The sequence below is a fragment of the Sinocyclocheilus grahami genome, unplaced genomic scaffold (genome assembly GCF_001515645.1).
Source record: "Sinocyclocheilus grahami isolate Dianchi unplaced genomic scaffold, SAMN03320097.WGS_v1.1 scaffold1178.1, whole genome shotgun sequence".
NCBI lineage: Eukaryota > Metazoa > Chordata > Actinopteri > Cypriniformes > Cyprinidae > Sinocyclocheilus > Sinocyclocheilus grahami.
Window position 1 is genome coordinate 5,504 of NW_015506357.1, and position 16,681 is coordinate 22,184.

The 16,681-nt window shown below is 45.1% G+C and overlaps 1 protein-coding gene across 1 annotated transcript in view; it reads left to right on the plus strand.

Annotated features, from left to right (window-relative positions):
• LOC107567656 (uncharacterized) overlaps positions 1 to 16,681 on the plus strand; it is a 33,201-nt gene that overhangs the window by 916 nt on the left and 15,604 nt on the right. Inside the window, exon 2 of the mRNA XM_016253366.1 lies at positions 3,947 to 4,138. Coding sequence (XP_016108852.1) covers positions 3,947 to 4,138 — 192 coding nt within the window. The remainder of the gene's footprint in view (positions 1 to 3,946; positions 4,139 to 16,681) is intronic.

Sequence of the window (16,681 nt, forward strand, 5' to 3'; positions counted from 1 at the left end):
TTTGGGTGGTGTTATGCAAATCTTCCCACACAGTGACGTAGACATGTGGGGGCGTGTTTAAACGAGGCGTTTTAGGAGGGCATGGACAAGTCTTAACTTTTATAAAGAATATCTCTTTAGGTTTTAGTACAAAGACTAAAGTCTTTGCAACTTTAGGGATCTTATCTATGCACGAACAGTTTGTAACACTCCCCCCCCCCATTTGAATTATAAGTGCCTTGTAAGCATTTCCTTCAGTTACTACATATAGGCTATATTCCCTGCACGTGACTCAAAAGTGAAAGTGAAAGACAGAAAGTGACGTTTCCTTTAAAACACGTATAAATGTCGCACCTCTCTGCTTGGCGCTGTTATTTCATACACATTCATGTGGATTTACCCGTCAGCGTTCCCTCTGAATTCTCCGGGACAAGTGGACATGCATATGCTCGTTAAATTGATTTTCATAATGGCGGCATATCAGCATAATATTGCCAGAGCAGAAGGTAAGTTTGGATCAACATTACGGGAAAATACACATTTACATGTTGAGTAAACATGAAGAGTGTTATTGCTTAACTGTGGACTCTACTATTAATAAATTTAATTGGTTAGCTAAAGCACGTTCTCCATGAATTAATAGGGCCTTTCTAGTAAAAAACCGAAACCACGTCTTGAAAAAAGAAACTAGAGATGGAACATTAACTTGAATATGGAATATGAAATAGTGAAAACCCATTCATGTGACAATCCCCTAGATTATGGAAATAATAATTATATTACTTGCAGCTTGCTTTTATTTATTTATTTGTTTGTTTGTTTAAATACCGAGCTTTTTTTTTAATACGTCTATTTATTCATTCATTTAAAAATAAGTTTAATTTTTTTGTTCATGCTGGGAATTGTGGAGAAATGGACAAATGCTGTTGGAGTAAATGCTGGAATAGAACAACATTTGAAGTGGTGAAATACACCATACAGATTAACTAACTAACTAACTAAATATAAGCTGTGTCATCACAAATGACATCTTGCTGTTAAAATGTGTGATTTTTAGTAAATAAAAAACAAATTTTTTCTCATCTAAAGTGGAACAGCCTATATATTGTTGAAAAAAGTGAAAAAGTCAATACATAAGTCAGTTAATACCATCTTGTTTTTGTATCATACATTAGATGTAATAAATTATGTATATTTCCTGAAAATGATTTTTATGTTCCTGAAAATGACTTCAACAGATTGCAAAAGCACATCTTTACTGCACAAATGCTCCCCCATATGTTTCCTTTCAAAGAATGATTAAGTTATACAAATTTAGCTCATACAAATTTAGATAACTCAGTCACTGAACATCAACACAGCTGGTGAGATAAGTACTATTTTGAGGTGATTTGTGGGTCAGGGCAGTATTTATTATATAGGTGTCAGATAGATATAAATAGTGTCCCACTGTTTCCTCATTCCATTAGAGGGGAAATGCCAAACCCCTCCAACTGTAACTTTAACCTCTCCCTTTTTAACAGATATGTGTACTATCTTTTCCAAAAATGTACTGAAGATCTTTTGCACCACAAATGTAGTCAAAGATTTTGTGCCATAATTATTTTATTTTATCGTATTATTTTATCTCTCCCTCTGACTGCTGGTTTGATTGATTTAAACAATGTGACAAGTTCGTTGTTGGTTTCATATAGTTTTGAAAAGCTTTGTATACCATCTTCAAGAAAAGTAAAAGGTGACATATCATGAAAATCAGACTTTTCCAGGTTTTAAGTGCTATAATCAGGTTCCCCGGTGCATCTACCAACCAAGGAAACGTGAAAAGGATTAACCAAGTAACTTTTGGTAAGCCTTTTTCTGCAAACGTCTGAAAAAACGAGCGGGTCTGATTTCGCTCCCTTGGTGACATGGCAAAGGGATCTCATTATAATATTACCGCCCCTTAATCTGCACGTTTCCACCCATGGCACCGTCATTTTGATTCGCAAGCGACAACGGTGTAATGCCATGGCAAAAGTTTGAACAAAACATGCTAACTCTTCTGTCTTTGGCTGCACAGACGAGCACAGAACACTATTTACAGTCCCAGCCTCAGAGGAGACAAGAGAGCAGTGGATTTATTGATTTATTTACTGTATATTGCTGCTGCCACATAGATCTAAAATAAACATGTGATTTATTTCCCAGCTGTTTACCTTCACAGACATGTGTAAACTTGTGTGTGAATGAGAACTTACTTTAGTACTCACATGCTGTCTGGTGGCCGCTTTCTGTCTGTGTGCTTCGGTTGTGTGCGCTCAGAAAACCATATATCAGAAGTTTAAAATGCTTGATTTCAGCACGATAAACATGATAATCAGAACCAAAACAGATGTTTTTTTAGCAGGTCTGAGCCCTGATGGCACAGCTCTATTCTGGAAAAGGGGGCGGGGAGCAGCAGCTCATTTGCATTTAAAGAGACAGGCCCGAAAAACAGCGTGTTTCTGCCTCCACTCAAAATAGGCATTTTCAAAATTATATAACAAATGATCTATGGAGTATTTTTGAGCTGAAACTTCACAGACACATTCTGGGGACATCAGAGACTTATATTACATATTGAAAAAAGGGGCATAATATGTCGCCTTTAAAATTTTTCATTTAATAACTATAAATATGTCATGTCATGTCTTATAACCATTAAGTAAAGCATAATAACATATTTTGCTTGTGACCGGGCGAGCAAAGATGCTAATAATACGTCAAATGAACCCCAGACAATTTTATTTTTTGTGTACTCAGGTTTATTTTTCTGCTGCAAACTCTGAAAGCAAAACCGACTGCCCCAAAAAGTCCCTTACAATGCATGTGAAATTAGTCGGTGCCAATACCCTCATGGGCACCGTACTGACATATAGCGTCGTTGCTCTTCAAGTGTCCTGAGTTCGAGTCCCAGCTTGCAGAACTTTCCTGTTCCGGACAGGGACCACGGACCTTTCCTGATCCCGTCCTCCCACTTCGCTTTCTGTCAAGATACTGTCCTATCATAATAAAGGCAAAAAAGCCAAAAAGTAAATGCATGTGAAATGAGAGTGTAACAACACTGGCGAGGGGTGCGTGGTTCAGTGAGGACTGCAGGGGGAGAGAGGGACAGGAAACAAGCAGTGAGTAAGTAGGTCAAGTGCAAAATGACAAACACCTGGTGTGGAAAGACTGGTTAAAAACCACCGAGAAACAGTGTACGAGAGGAGGGAGACTGACTGAGGAATTGTGTGTGTGTATGTGTGTGTGTGTGTGTGTGTGTGTGTGTGTGTGTGTGTGTGTGTGTGTCGAATGCTGAGAGATGCCTGTCGATTTATTTATTTTGGGACTGTTTGAATTGCAGTGAGTTTTGGAACTGTGAAAAGTTCGATAAAGATCACGAGCCTCAGGAAAACCGACACTGCCTTCTTCCTTATCTGGACTACGTTACAAACACGTAGCTAATGGCTGTGGAATTGATGTCTCGTCTGGCTTTACATTGTGAAACGGTCACCAAAGAATCTGTGGTGAAATGTGTACACAAACTTAATCTCAGACTAAAATAATCATGGATCGTTTCAAACTTTGAGATCCTTCAGATGTATATGCAGAGCTGTAGGTTCTACACAAACCCAGATATAGCACAGTGTATCACTGTGGGTGGGCCAAGTTTCTGATCACCTAATAGGTGTCATTTGTATGCATATCCACTTACCTGATGGCGGAAAGCTGAATTGTATTTCAAAATGTGAAATACAATACAATACAACTTTCAAATATTTTTCAAATATAACAAATATTTCTTAGTAAGTTAAACAAAACGTATTGTTTTTAACACACTTTCCATTAGGTCAAAGTTTTTACAGATCTTGATATGTGCAAAGATGTTGATGAATTTATATCTATCCATGAGTTTCTTTGTTTGCATATGTGATATTTTAGTGACATTGGTCTTACTTTATCCCAGGTGTCTGTGGAACCCCAAATCTGATACCCAACACAGTACCTGTGTCAGATTTACAATATCACATTGGTGTCAGAATTCGCATTCAATGTGCAGAGGGCTACGTAAGGAAAGAAGGAACATCCAGCCTGATCCGATGCACTGAAAAGAATGGCAGCATATCCTGGCACTCTGACCTTCCCCTAAAGTGCATAGGTAAGAGTCTTGTTTGTTGCAGAGATACTGGACAATACATTTAGTCATTTAGCAGACGCTTTTATCCAAAGTGACTTACAAATGAGGACAATAAAAGCAGTCAAAACTAACAAAAGAGCAACAATATATAAGTGCAAATGACACAATCTCGGTTAGCCTAACACAGTACACGTAGCAAGGTGTATATATATGTGATGAGTGGGGGCGGGGACGAGATCCGTGGGAACGGAGTGAGGCCGGTGGAGTAATTGATAATGAGCGACACCTGCACCACTCACCGGTTTCGAGTCCCACGGAGGCGCTCCGGAAGGATAAAAGGAGGAGTTACGACAGTGAAAGACGAGAGAGGACCAGGCCTGGATTTTGTTTTGTGTTTTGGTTCTGTTTGTGCGCGACAGTGAGGGGCTGTCACGCTATTTTGTGTTTGTTTATTTTATTAAAGATTTCTTTGAGCGTTCGCCGGTTCCCGCCTCCTTCTTCCCGAACTATGAACTTTGTTACAGGCTCATTAAAGACTAATCTTGCAGCGGCATTTTGGATTAATTGTAGAGGTTTGATAGAAGTGGCTGGAAGTCCTGCCAAGAGAGCATTGCAATAGTCCAGCCTGGACATAACAAGAGCTTGAACAAGGAGTTGTGTTGCATGTTCTGAAAGAAAGGGCCTGATCTTCCTAATGTTGTATAAAGCAAATCTGCAGGACCGGGCAGTTTTAGCAATGTGGCCTGAGAAATTCAGCTTATCATCAATCACAACTCCAAGGTTTCTAGCTGTTTTTGAAGGAGTTATGGTTGATGAGCCTAACTGGATGGTGAAATTTTGATAAAGTGATGGGTTTGTCCACAAGCAGTTCTGTCTTAGCCAGGTTGAGTTGAAGGTGATGGTCCGTCATCCAACAAGAAATGTCTGTTAGACAAGCTGAGATGCGAGCAGCTATTGTCGGATCATCAGGATGGAATGAGAGGTAGATTTGAGTGTCATCAGCATGGCAGTGATATGTATTGATATATGATATATTGATATGATATACATTACATGACTGGCGTGCATGACATGTCCGCCCCCTTGTTTTTACTTTAGCTAAATCGTAAACTTTCAAGTTGGTCCAAGCACAAAGTCACACAGAAACACAATCCTTCTTGCTAGAAGAATGTGTTGTAAAATTGGCGTAAAATATCAAACATGTTCAAAAACTTACTTAAAAAGAGGTAAGTTTGGATCAACATTACGGGAAAATACACATTTACATGTTGAGTAAACCTGAAGAGTGTTATTGCATAGTGCACACATTATGCTAAGGTTCAGCGTTACTGCTTAACTGTGGACTCTACTATTAATACATTTAATTGGTTAGCTAAAGCACGTTCTCCATGAATGAATGGGGCCTTCAAGTAAAAAAACGAAACCACATCTTGAAAAAAAGAAACTAGAAAAGGAACATTAACTTGAAAATGGAATATGAAATAATGAAACCCATTCATGTGACAATCCCCTAGATTATGAAAATAATAATTATATTATTTGCAGCTTGCTTTTATTTATTTATTTGTTTGTTTAAATGCAGAGTGTAATAAGATTCAATAAGATGAAGGACGAGGAAGACAGGGGTGGCGAGTAAAACCTTTTTATTTACTCAGCAAATAATAAACAAAACAAAATAAAGTGCTGCCAGGCTTTCTGCCTACAGTCTCTCACTGACACACACTGTCACGATAAAAGGACCCAGAAGCAAAGGCAAGTCAAACTGAGGATTTTATTGTCCACAAAAACTAACTCAGGCAGTCTGCCGTTCACTGGCCGTATCCGGCGGTTGCAGAACTGGTCATTAACACAAAAGAACTGGAACATAAGGTAGACTTGACTTGAGAGTTCGGGGCGCCACCCCGGGCTGCTGGGCGAGGAGCGACTACCTCTCAGACTGTACGGACCTGTAGCGAACTGCTGACAGCGGGTAACTGGGAGACTGGGCAGAAATCCAGGTAAGTCACACAACAGGACACAACTTGACAATGCAGGACTGGACTCGACTTAGATAACACAACTGACAGAATAGAGTAGCCAAGAGACTGATATCGAAGCGCAATAATCTGGCAAAAGACCTTATAACACACAGAGAGAAATAGAGTGGAAACAGGTGCAGTCCCAATCAGCGTGACTGGCAGCCTGCGCCTTCTTGTCTTACATAATGCATTGCGCACCCTCTTCCAGGTACGTCGACAGCATTTGATAAAGGCCTGGACGGAGGGGACGGAGACTTCGGATTCTTGAGAGGAGAATAGTGGCGGTTGGTAACCTAGACAACAATTAAATGGAGATAACCTGGTAGATGACGATGGTAATGAATTATAAGCGTATTCAGCCCAAGGCAGCTGCTCACACCAGGAAGTGGGGTTGTGAGCGGCTAGAGTACGGAGCAAACGTCCCAAGATCTGATTGACGCGTTCAGCTTGCTCATTTGTTTGTGGGTGAAATCCTGACGACAGACTGGCCATAGCTCCAATCTGCTGACAGAATTCCCTCCAGAACTGAGAGACAAATTGTGGCCCTCGATCGGAGACTATGTCAGAGGGTAGCCCATGGATTTTAAAAGCGTGATCAAATACTGTTAGCGCCGTCTCCTTAGCGGAGGGGAGTTTGGAACTCAGGCAGTCTGCCGTTCACTGGCCGAATCCGGCGGTTGCAGAACTGGTCATTAACACAAAAGAACTGGAACATAAGGTAGACTTGACTTGAGAGTTCGGGGCGCCACCCCGGGATGCTGGGCGAGGAGCGACTACCTCTCAGACTGTACGGACCTGTAGCGAACTGCTGACAGCGGGTAACTGGGAGACTGGGCAGAAATCCAGGTAAGTCACACAACAGGACACAACTTGACAATGCAGGACTGGACTCGACTTAGATAACACAACTGACAGAATAGAGTAGCCAAGAGACTGATATCGAAGCGCAATAATCTGGCAAAAGACCTTGTAACACACAGAGAGAAATAGAGTGGAAACAGGTGCAGTCCCAATCAGCGTGACTGGCAGCCTGACAGGTGCGCCTTCTTGTCTTACATAATGCATTGCGCACCCTCTTCCAGGTACGTCGACAGCATTTGATAAAGGCCTGGACGGAGGGGACGGAGACTTCGGATTCTTGAGAGGAGAATAGTGGCGGTTGGTAACCTAGACAACAATTAAATGGAGATAACCCGGTAGATGACGATGGTAATGAATTATAAGCGTATTCAGCCCAAGGCAGCTGCTCACACCAGGAAGTGGGGTTGTGAGCGGCTAGAGTACGGAGCAAACGTCCCAAGATCTGATTGACGCGTTCAGCTTGCTCATTTGTTTGTGGGTGAAATCCTGACGACAGACTGGCCATAGCTCCAATCTGCTGACAGAATTCCCTCCAGAACTGAGAGACAAATTGTGGCCCTCGATCGGAGACTATGTCAGAGGGTAGCCCATGGATTTTAAAAGCGTGATCAAATACTGTTAGCGCCGTCTCCTTAGCGGAGGGGAGTTTGGGAAGGGGGACAAAACGGGCCGCCTTGGAAAAGCGATCAATGACTGTAAGAATTACCGTGTTACCCACGGAAGGAGGCAGACCCTTAACGAAATCCAAAGCGATGTGCGACCAAGGACGAGACGGAATAGGGAGGGGGCAAAGCAGACCGGCAGGCGGGGAGTTGCTAGACTTAGATTGGGCACAGACTGGACACGAAGCTACAAAACGGCGTACATCACGGACTAAAGCGGGCCACCAGAAACGTTGGCAGACAGTAGCTTGAGTCCCTCGCACCCCAGTTTGCGCAGCGAGCCTGGAGGTGTGACTCCAGCGGAGAACAGCTGGACGCATGGACTTGGGAATGAACAATTTACCCGTCGGACAATCTTGAGGAATAGCGACGCAAGCAAGGGCCCTCTTTACCTGCTGTTCGACTCCCCAGACCATGACCCCGACCACACGACCATCAGGCAGGATAGTCTCTGTGGATGAGCCGTCCTCCGAAGAACCGAACTGATGAGACAGAGCATCAGGTTTAGTATTCTTAGAACCTGGTCTGTTGGAAATGGTAAAGTCGAATCGTGCAAAGAATAGAGCCCACCGTGCCTGTCTAGCATTTAATCTCTTAGCCGAACGAATATATTTGAGATTACAGTGATCAGTCCAAACTACGAATGGATGGGCTGCCCCCTCAAGCCAGTGGCACCACTCGCCTAGTGCCAAACGAATGGCCAGGAGTTCGCATTTACCTACATAGTAGTTATGTTCCGCTGGCGAGAGACGGTGAGAAAAAAAGTGCACGGGTGGACCAGGTCGTCCTGTGGAGAGCGCTGCGACAGCACCGCTCCCACCCCGACATTAGACATGTCAACCTCCATTATGAATTGTCTAGTAGTATCGGGAGTGATAAGAATAGGGGCGGTTGTAAATAACCTCTTAAGACGGTCGAAGGCTACTTGAGCTGCTTCAGACCAAGAGAAACAGGCCTTGGTCGAAGTGAGGGCGGTAAGGGGACAGCAAATTGACTGAAATTCTGAATAAAGCGACGATAAAAGTTTCCATTCATCTCCCTCCTTGATGCGCACCAAATGATATGCATTGCGAAGGTCTAATTTTGTGAAAATCTTTGCTCCCTGCAAGGTCTCGAAAGCCGACGACATAAGTGGCAATGGGTACCGGTTCTGAACAGTTATGTCGTTCAACCCACGATAATCTATGCAGGGACGCAAAGAACCATCCTTCTTTTTCACGAAGAAGAACCCCACGCCGGCGGGAGAGGAGGAGGGAACAATAGAACCGGCGGCCAGCGAAGCTGCAAAGTATTTCTCAAGCACTTCGCGTTCGGGGGCGGACAAGGAATAAAGTCTACCATGATATCACGATGTGGTGTACTACCCGGAAAAAGATCGATGCTGCAGTTATACAGTCGATGGGGAGGGAGAGAAGCAGCCCGGGAACGACTGAATACCATTCGCAGATCGTGGTACTCCTTCGGGACACCAGATAAATCGCCAGGTTCTTCCTGAAACACAGAAACAGAGGACACAGCAGGCACAGCTGAGACAAGACACTTAACATGACAAGATAAGCTCCAAGACATTATGGTCCCTTCTACCCAGTTAATTTAGGGATTATGCCAAGTTAACCAGGGATGCACTAAAACAATAGGAGTTAGGGGGGAATGAAAAATAAAAAAATAAATTGTCTCTTGGTGATTGCCAGAAATGGTGAGACTCACCGGAACGGTGGCTCGAAGGATCTTGGAGAGGATGCTACCATCCAAGGCATAGATGGTGGGAGGGTCACTTAATTCTAGAAAAGGAATGTTGTGATCGATAGCCCCAGCTTTCATCCATGAAAGTCCTCTCAGCCCCCGAATAAACAAGGGCCGCAGAGGGAAAAGTGGAGCCCCCACAGCGTAGGCAGGCCTCGAGGGAGGTACGTGTCTTGTGAGATGGGGAAAAAGTAGTCGCTCGCCAGTACTCCCCGGTCTACTGGCGACCCCTCTCTTTTACTGGACATCTTGCGGCGAAATGACCCGGATCACCACAATACATACAGAGACCCCCCGTAATGCGGCGCTGACGCTCCTCAGCAGAGATATGCAGACCCCCTAGCTGCATGGGCTTGGGTACAAATGAGGCCACTACTGGAGGTGGGACGGCAGGCAAAACCATCCGTTGCTCAGAAACGGGGGTGCGGGTGCGACGGTGCGTCTCAAATCACTTGTCGATCCGGATGGCCAGTTCCACCAGCTGGTCCAAGCGGGATGGCAGATCACGGGCGAGAATCTCCTCCCTTATCTCCCCAGAGAGACCCTCCAAGAAGCGAGCAGTAAGGGCCGGCTTGTTCCCCTCACAAGTGGCCGCTAGGGTGCGGAACTCGATTGCATAATCGGCAGCAGGCCACTTTCCCTGGCGAAGTGTTGCAAGTTGTTGAGACGCCTCAAGACCATAAACAGAGCGGTCGAACACTTTTATCATCTCCTCCTTAAATGAAGAAAAACGCTTGCAGCAGTCTGCCTCCGACTCCCACACTGCCGTTCCCCAGTCACAAGCCCGTCCAGTCAGGAGAGAGAGCACAAAAGTGACCCTGGAGCGATCCTCAGCATATGTTATAGGTTGGAGGGAAAAAAACACCTCACACTGCTTCAAAAAGGCTCGGCACTCAGTGGGCTGTCCAGAATAGCAAGGAGGATTGTTTATGCAAGGTTCTGGAGAGTTACGTGGCTGAGGCACCACCGGCTGCTCAGGGCGCAGGTTCTGCAGCAGATTGGTTAAATCCATCACCTGGGCTGACAGGCTCTCCACGACGTACCTGGCGGCGGCGAGTTCCTCCTTGTGTCGGCCTAGCATAGCCCCCTGCAGCTCCTATGATGAACGAATTGGAGTCTCCTTCGCTGTGTCCATCCTTTGGCCAGATTATTCTGGTCACGATAAAAGGACCCAGAAGCAAAGGCAAGTCAAACTGAGGATTTTATTGTCCACAAATACTAACTCAGGCAGTCTACCGTTCACTGGCCATATCTGGTGGTCGCAGAACTGGTCATTAACACAAAATAATTGGAACATAGGGTAGACTTGACTTGAGAGTTCGGGGCGCCAGCCCGGGCTGCTAGGCGAGGAGCGACTACCTCTCAGACTGTACGGACCGGTGAGCAGCGTCCGGAGGAGAGCGAACTGCTGGCAGCGGGTAACTGGGAGACTGGGCAGAAATCCAGGTAAGTCACATGACAGTACACAACTTTACAATGCAGGACTGGACTCGACTTAGATAACACAACTGACAGAATAGAGTAGCCAAGAGACTGACATCGAAGCGCAATAATCTGGCAAAAGACATTGTAACGCGAGAGAAATAGAGAGGAAAATCAGCATAAAGAGGGAACAGGTGCATTCCGAGCGCTGATTGTGATCGTGAACAGCTGAGTCTAGGATAGCACAGCATGAAAAAGAAAAGAAAAGAAAACTAGAGTCAAACCCGGTTCATGACACACAATGCTCAGACTCAGCTAGGATTCAGTCTCTCTCTCTCCCTCTCCCAGGTCTGCGGGGCACTTATCTCTTGTCTCGCCCCCAATCACTGGAATTAGAGACATGTGTTAGTCATCATTCACTTGACTTCCTTATCACCCGTTCTCCCGCTGTAGCCTTTTGCCTTCCCACGCCCCCATCGCCACATAACCCCACCACCCGACTCAGGCCAGGGAGCCATCCGGCCTGCAGCCCCTCCCCCCTCATTTCTAGAGAGGAAGTCGACCACAGCCATCTGGACCCCCGGCCTGTGAACCACCTTGAACTTAAAAGGCTGTAAAGCTAGATACCAACGGGTGATCCGCGCGTTGGTATCCTTCATACGGTGGAGCCATTGGAGGGGCGCGTGGTCTGAACAGAGAGTGAATTCCCATCCCAGGAGGTAATAACAAAGGGTGAGGACGACCCACCGAATGGCCAAACACTCTTTTTCAATGGTGCTGTATCTGGTCTCTCTCGTTGAGAGCTTTCGACTCAGATACAGCACCGGCCGCTCCTCTCCTCCGACCACCTGGGACAGGACTGCACCCAGCCCCCTGTCCGACGCGTCCGTCTGCAACAAAAAAGGGAGATCAAAGTTAGGAGAGTGTAAGAGCGGCCCGCTGCACAGGGCAGCCTTTACCTTGGTTAGGGCCTGTTGGCACAGCTCCATCCACTGGACCAGATCTGCTGCTTCCTTTTTAGTGAGATCAGTCAGCGGGCTGGTGAGCTCCAAATAATTAGGAATAAACCTTCTATACTTCCGCGGGTTCACGGTGAGTCCAGCCACCCTCAGCGATCTCAGGACAGCGTGCAGATGTTCCATATGCCGCTGCCAATCATTACTGTGTATAATGATGTCGTTGAGATAGGCAGTGGCGTACGTGGCCGGAGGATCTTGTCCATGAGATACTGAAAAGTGGCGGGAGTCCCAAACAACCCGAACGGAAGAGTAACAAATCGGTGTAATCCGAACGGCATTGTAAAGGCTGTTTTTTCCTTGGATAATGGTGACAAGGGGATTTGCCAATACCCTTTCTTTAAATCCAGTGTCGAATAAAAGCGAGCCGAACCTTACCAATCAAGCAGCTCGTCAACTCAGGGCATTGGATAAGCGTTGAATTTCGACACTGCATTCACCTTTCTGTAATCAACACAGAAATGGACAGAGCCGTCCCTGATCTTCCCCGGGGACCAGAGCGAGTGGATTGACTTTGTAAGGTCAAAAATTATCAAAGACTTCTGCTTTCCTGTCCCAAACCTATCTTCAGTAACAAAAGGGCTATTTGGCATTCCTGAAGGCACAGTGATCGTGATAGTGATAGTGATCAAGGCCTGTAGGATAACATGTGTATACACCGGAGGTCTGCTAATTGTCACACCTTTTGCCCAGTGGGTGAAGTTATAATCTGCTGATTGGTCAGTTTGAATGTCTCACATTTGGTTTTTAGTCACATGGTCAAGGAAGGGATAAAAGAGGACTGTAACTGTTGCTCTGTCTCTTTCCTTGGCTGGCTCTCTTCTTGGGTCTCTGCCCTCTCTCCCTCTTTTTCTTCCTCTCTCTATCTCTTTCTCTCAGGTAATATTTTACATGTTGGGTACAATTAACTATGCTTTACCATCCTTCATCTATTTTGTAACCAATTCAAGTGTAACCATAACAAAATATTGTTATTAAACCATTTCAATTATTAATTATGTGCTAACTAGTCTTGATTCAAGGTTCATCTTAAAGTGTTACCTATTGCAATACAATAGTCACACAATAGCAACGCTCTCCCACATATGTAGCTATTCTAACTGCGCTTATTTCCGTCGTTGGTATAAGTGGCAGTGGGTGGTAATAGACTAGAAATGTACAGTTTTATACCATCGTGCTGATAACGTTTCTTTAGTCATTCGGCAATCCTACAGCCTGAACCACCGTAGGAAAACCATCCTTACAGTTTTGACAGCCGCTTCTGGTCCGAGATCTTCCTCTGCCGAAACAGCCGCTGCTAACTCAACCGATGTCACCTCATTCCAACATTTTAAAAGATTGAGATGATAAATTTGACATGAATTACCCCTGTCCGTTCGCTTTACCTCATAATCGAGATCCCCCACTCGCCATGTAACCACAAAAGGTCCTTGCCACTTTGCGAGTAATTTAGAAGTAGATGTTGGAAGTAATACAAGCACTTTCTCTCCCAGTGTAAATTGACGCTCTCGCGTACCCCTGTTGTACAGCCGACTTTGTCTGTCCTGAGCCTGGATCAAATTCTCCATAGAAAGCCGTACCAAGGTGTGAAGTTTTGCTCGGAGATCCATGACATACTGAATTTCACTACGGCTGTTTGAAGACCCCTCCTCCCAAGCCTCTCTAATGACGTCAAGCACCCCTCTATGGCTGACGACCATAGAGAAGCTTGAATGGGGAAAACCCAGTGGAGGCTTGTGAAACCTCCCGCACAGTGAACAACAGGGGCTCGAGCCATTTATCCCAATTTTTGGCATCCTCCTTCACAAACTTACAAACCATGGACTTTAACGTGCGATTAAATCGTTCCACCAAGCCGTCTGTTTGTGGGTGATAGACACTGGTGCAAATCGATTTAATGCCCAAAATTTCGTATAGTTCACTTAACGTACGTGACATAAACGCCGTGCCTTGATCAATGAGAATCTCTTTGGGGATCCCCACTCGGGAGATGACTCGAAACAGTGCGTCTGCCACACTCTTTGCAGAGATGGTGCATAGCGGCACTGCTTCCGGGTATCGTGTTGCATAGTCCACCAGAACTAATGCAAAACGATGTCCGCTTGCTGAACATTCTAATGGCCCAATGAGGTCCATACCAATTCTCTCGAAGGGGACCTCTACCAGTGGTAATGGACGCAATAGTGCTTTTGAACTGCCCGGAGAATTTACCAGCTGACATTCTCGACATGCCGCACACCACCGGCGGACGTTCTCGTGAATGCCCGGCCGAGTCTCGGGCCATGAAAGAATCGGGCCATGAGTCGTTCTGTGGCCTGCTATGGGACTACAATGAGCCGCCTGGAAAAGCATTTCCCTACGGCTTTTTGGGACTAGTATGGGTCACCCGATGCAACCTATCTTTTATAAGGGAAAAATAAGGATAAGAGAGTGGTTGATCAGGCTGGAGAAGCTGTCCATCGATGGTGCGGACCCGGTCATACGCATTTTTAAGTGTCTCATCACGAGACTGCTCAAGAGGAAAGTCATCTAGCTCAGGGGACTTAAGCTCCGCCCTCGCTCTCGTTTCCTCTGAGTCAGTCTGTGAAAGTCCCGAAACTGCATCTCCAGTCTGCGCCACCGCTTCTCCATTTCCCAGCCTTGTCTCCCAAGAAGCATCCGCACACAAAACCCCCAATAATTGTGTAAAGGTTGGCCAATCTGTACCCAAAATCAGCGGATGCCTAAGGTGGGCAAACCACCATCTTCATTCTATGCGTTTTCCCCCGAAATTGAATACTAACAGGCACTAAAGGGTAGTCCACCATCCCCATGCACATACCTCACCTTAACCTTACGGCTCATATCCAATGTCCTTTGTTGCATCAGGCTTTGATGAATGGAGGTTTGGTTGCAGCCTGAATCCACCAAAGCCTGATATGTACCCCCCTTAATACTTACAGGTATTTGGTACAGCCCGGTTTGATTGGGGGCAGCCGCAGAGTGCAGCCCTGCAGAGTGCAGCTCCAACCCTAATTAGAACTCACCTACCTGTAGCTTTCTAGTAACCCTTCAGACCTTGATGAGCTTGTTCAGGTGTGTTTGATTAGGGTTGAAGCAAAACTCTGCAGGGCTGCGGCTCTCCAGGACTGACGTTCGCCACCCCTGAACTATATATATATATATATATATAATGTGTGTGTGTGTGCGCGCGCGCGCGTTTATACAATGGCTTTACTAGTTCATTCAAAGAAACCTTCTTATGTACAATAGGATACTTGAGCTGATTTTTCAGAAATTGGAAGTTTAAACTGTTACATTGCAATATTTATTCTAGGTATTAAAGGGGTCATATGATGTTACTAAAAAGAACATTATTTTGTGTAATGAAATGTGTTTATGCGGTTTAAGGTTAAAAAAACACATTATTTTCCACATACTGTACATTATTGTTTCTCCTCTATGCCCCGTCTTTCTGAAACGCGTTGATTTTTACAAAGCTCATCGGTCTGAAAAGCGAGGTGTGCTCTGATTGGCCAGCTATCCAGTGCATTGTGATTGGCTGAATACCTCAAGCGTGTGACGGAAATGTTACACCCCTTACCATACTGTGATGCCGTCTACCGGCCGGAGCGACGAGAGAAAAACATTAAAACCCCTTATAAAAAAAACATACGCATCGCGCCGCGTAAACATAAAACCATGTCTGCATTTGTGATCGGAGAAACGGCAAACAACAAGCGCTACTCTACACTGCTCAAAACTCGCATTTGAATCATCAGTGGCAAATTCTTTAAATATGAAAACTCACTTACAGTCTGTGAGTCAGAACAGCCAACATTGTAGTCTACTCTGCCAGGAAACAGTCCTCCATAAAATGCACTGCACACATCTGACTATTTTGGGTTGAAATGTTCTAGAACAGCGTTGTAAATACAACTTAACCACTGATTTCTAGTTATGTCCTCTTTTGGAAGGCCAAACAAAGTAGTTTCGCTTTCACAACGTCACACACGGCGGGCTTGAGTGAGCGGAGGCCAGCGACCTAGAGTGAGGAACGGCCGGCGGGTTTGCGGCAACCACATGTGATGACCCCGGGCTGGACTCTGCTTCGTCCACGGTGAAAGCCGATCCGGCGATCCACAGCGCAAAGTTGATGTATTTCCTCAGCGACCAGCACGGATCAGCTCTAGGTATGACGAAGCGGATATCGTCCTCTTTTGGAAGGCCAAACAAAGTAGTTTCGCTTTCACAATGAAACACACAGCGCCTTCACGACATGGCGGCTGCGGCAACAACAATACTACAGCGAGTACATTACACATTTTCTGAAACCATACAGTGCCCTTGTGTGGTAAACAATGAAAGTTAAGATGTTGCTCACAAATCTTTCCTTCTAATTTTAATTTATTAATTATGATGAATTTTAATTAATAATCATATTACACTGAACAAAATTATAAAAGCAAAACTTTTGTCTTTGCCCCCATTTTTCATGAGCTGAACTCAAAGATCTAAGACTTTTTCTATGTACACAAAAGGCCTATTTCTCTCAAATATTGTTCACAAATCTGTCTAAATCTGTGTTAGTGAGCACTTCTCCTTTGCCGAGATAATCCATCCACCTCACAGGTGTGGCATATCAAGATGCTGATTAGACGGCATGATTATTGCACAGGTGTGCCTTAGGCTGGCCACAATAAAATTGGCCACAATAAAAGGTCACTCTAAAATGTGCAGTTTTACTGTATTGGGGGGTCCGGGGGGGTCCGAAAACCAGTCAGTATCTGGTGTGACCACCATATGCCTCACGCAGTGCAACACATCTCCTTTGCATAGAGTTGATCAGGTTGTTGATTGTGG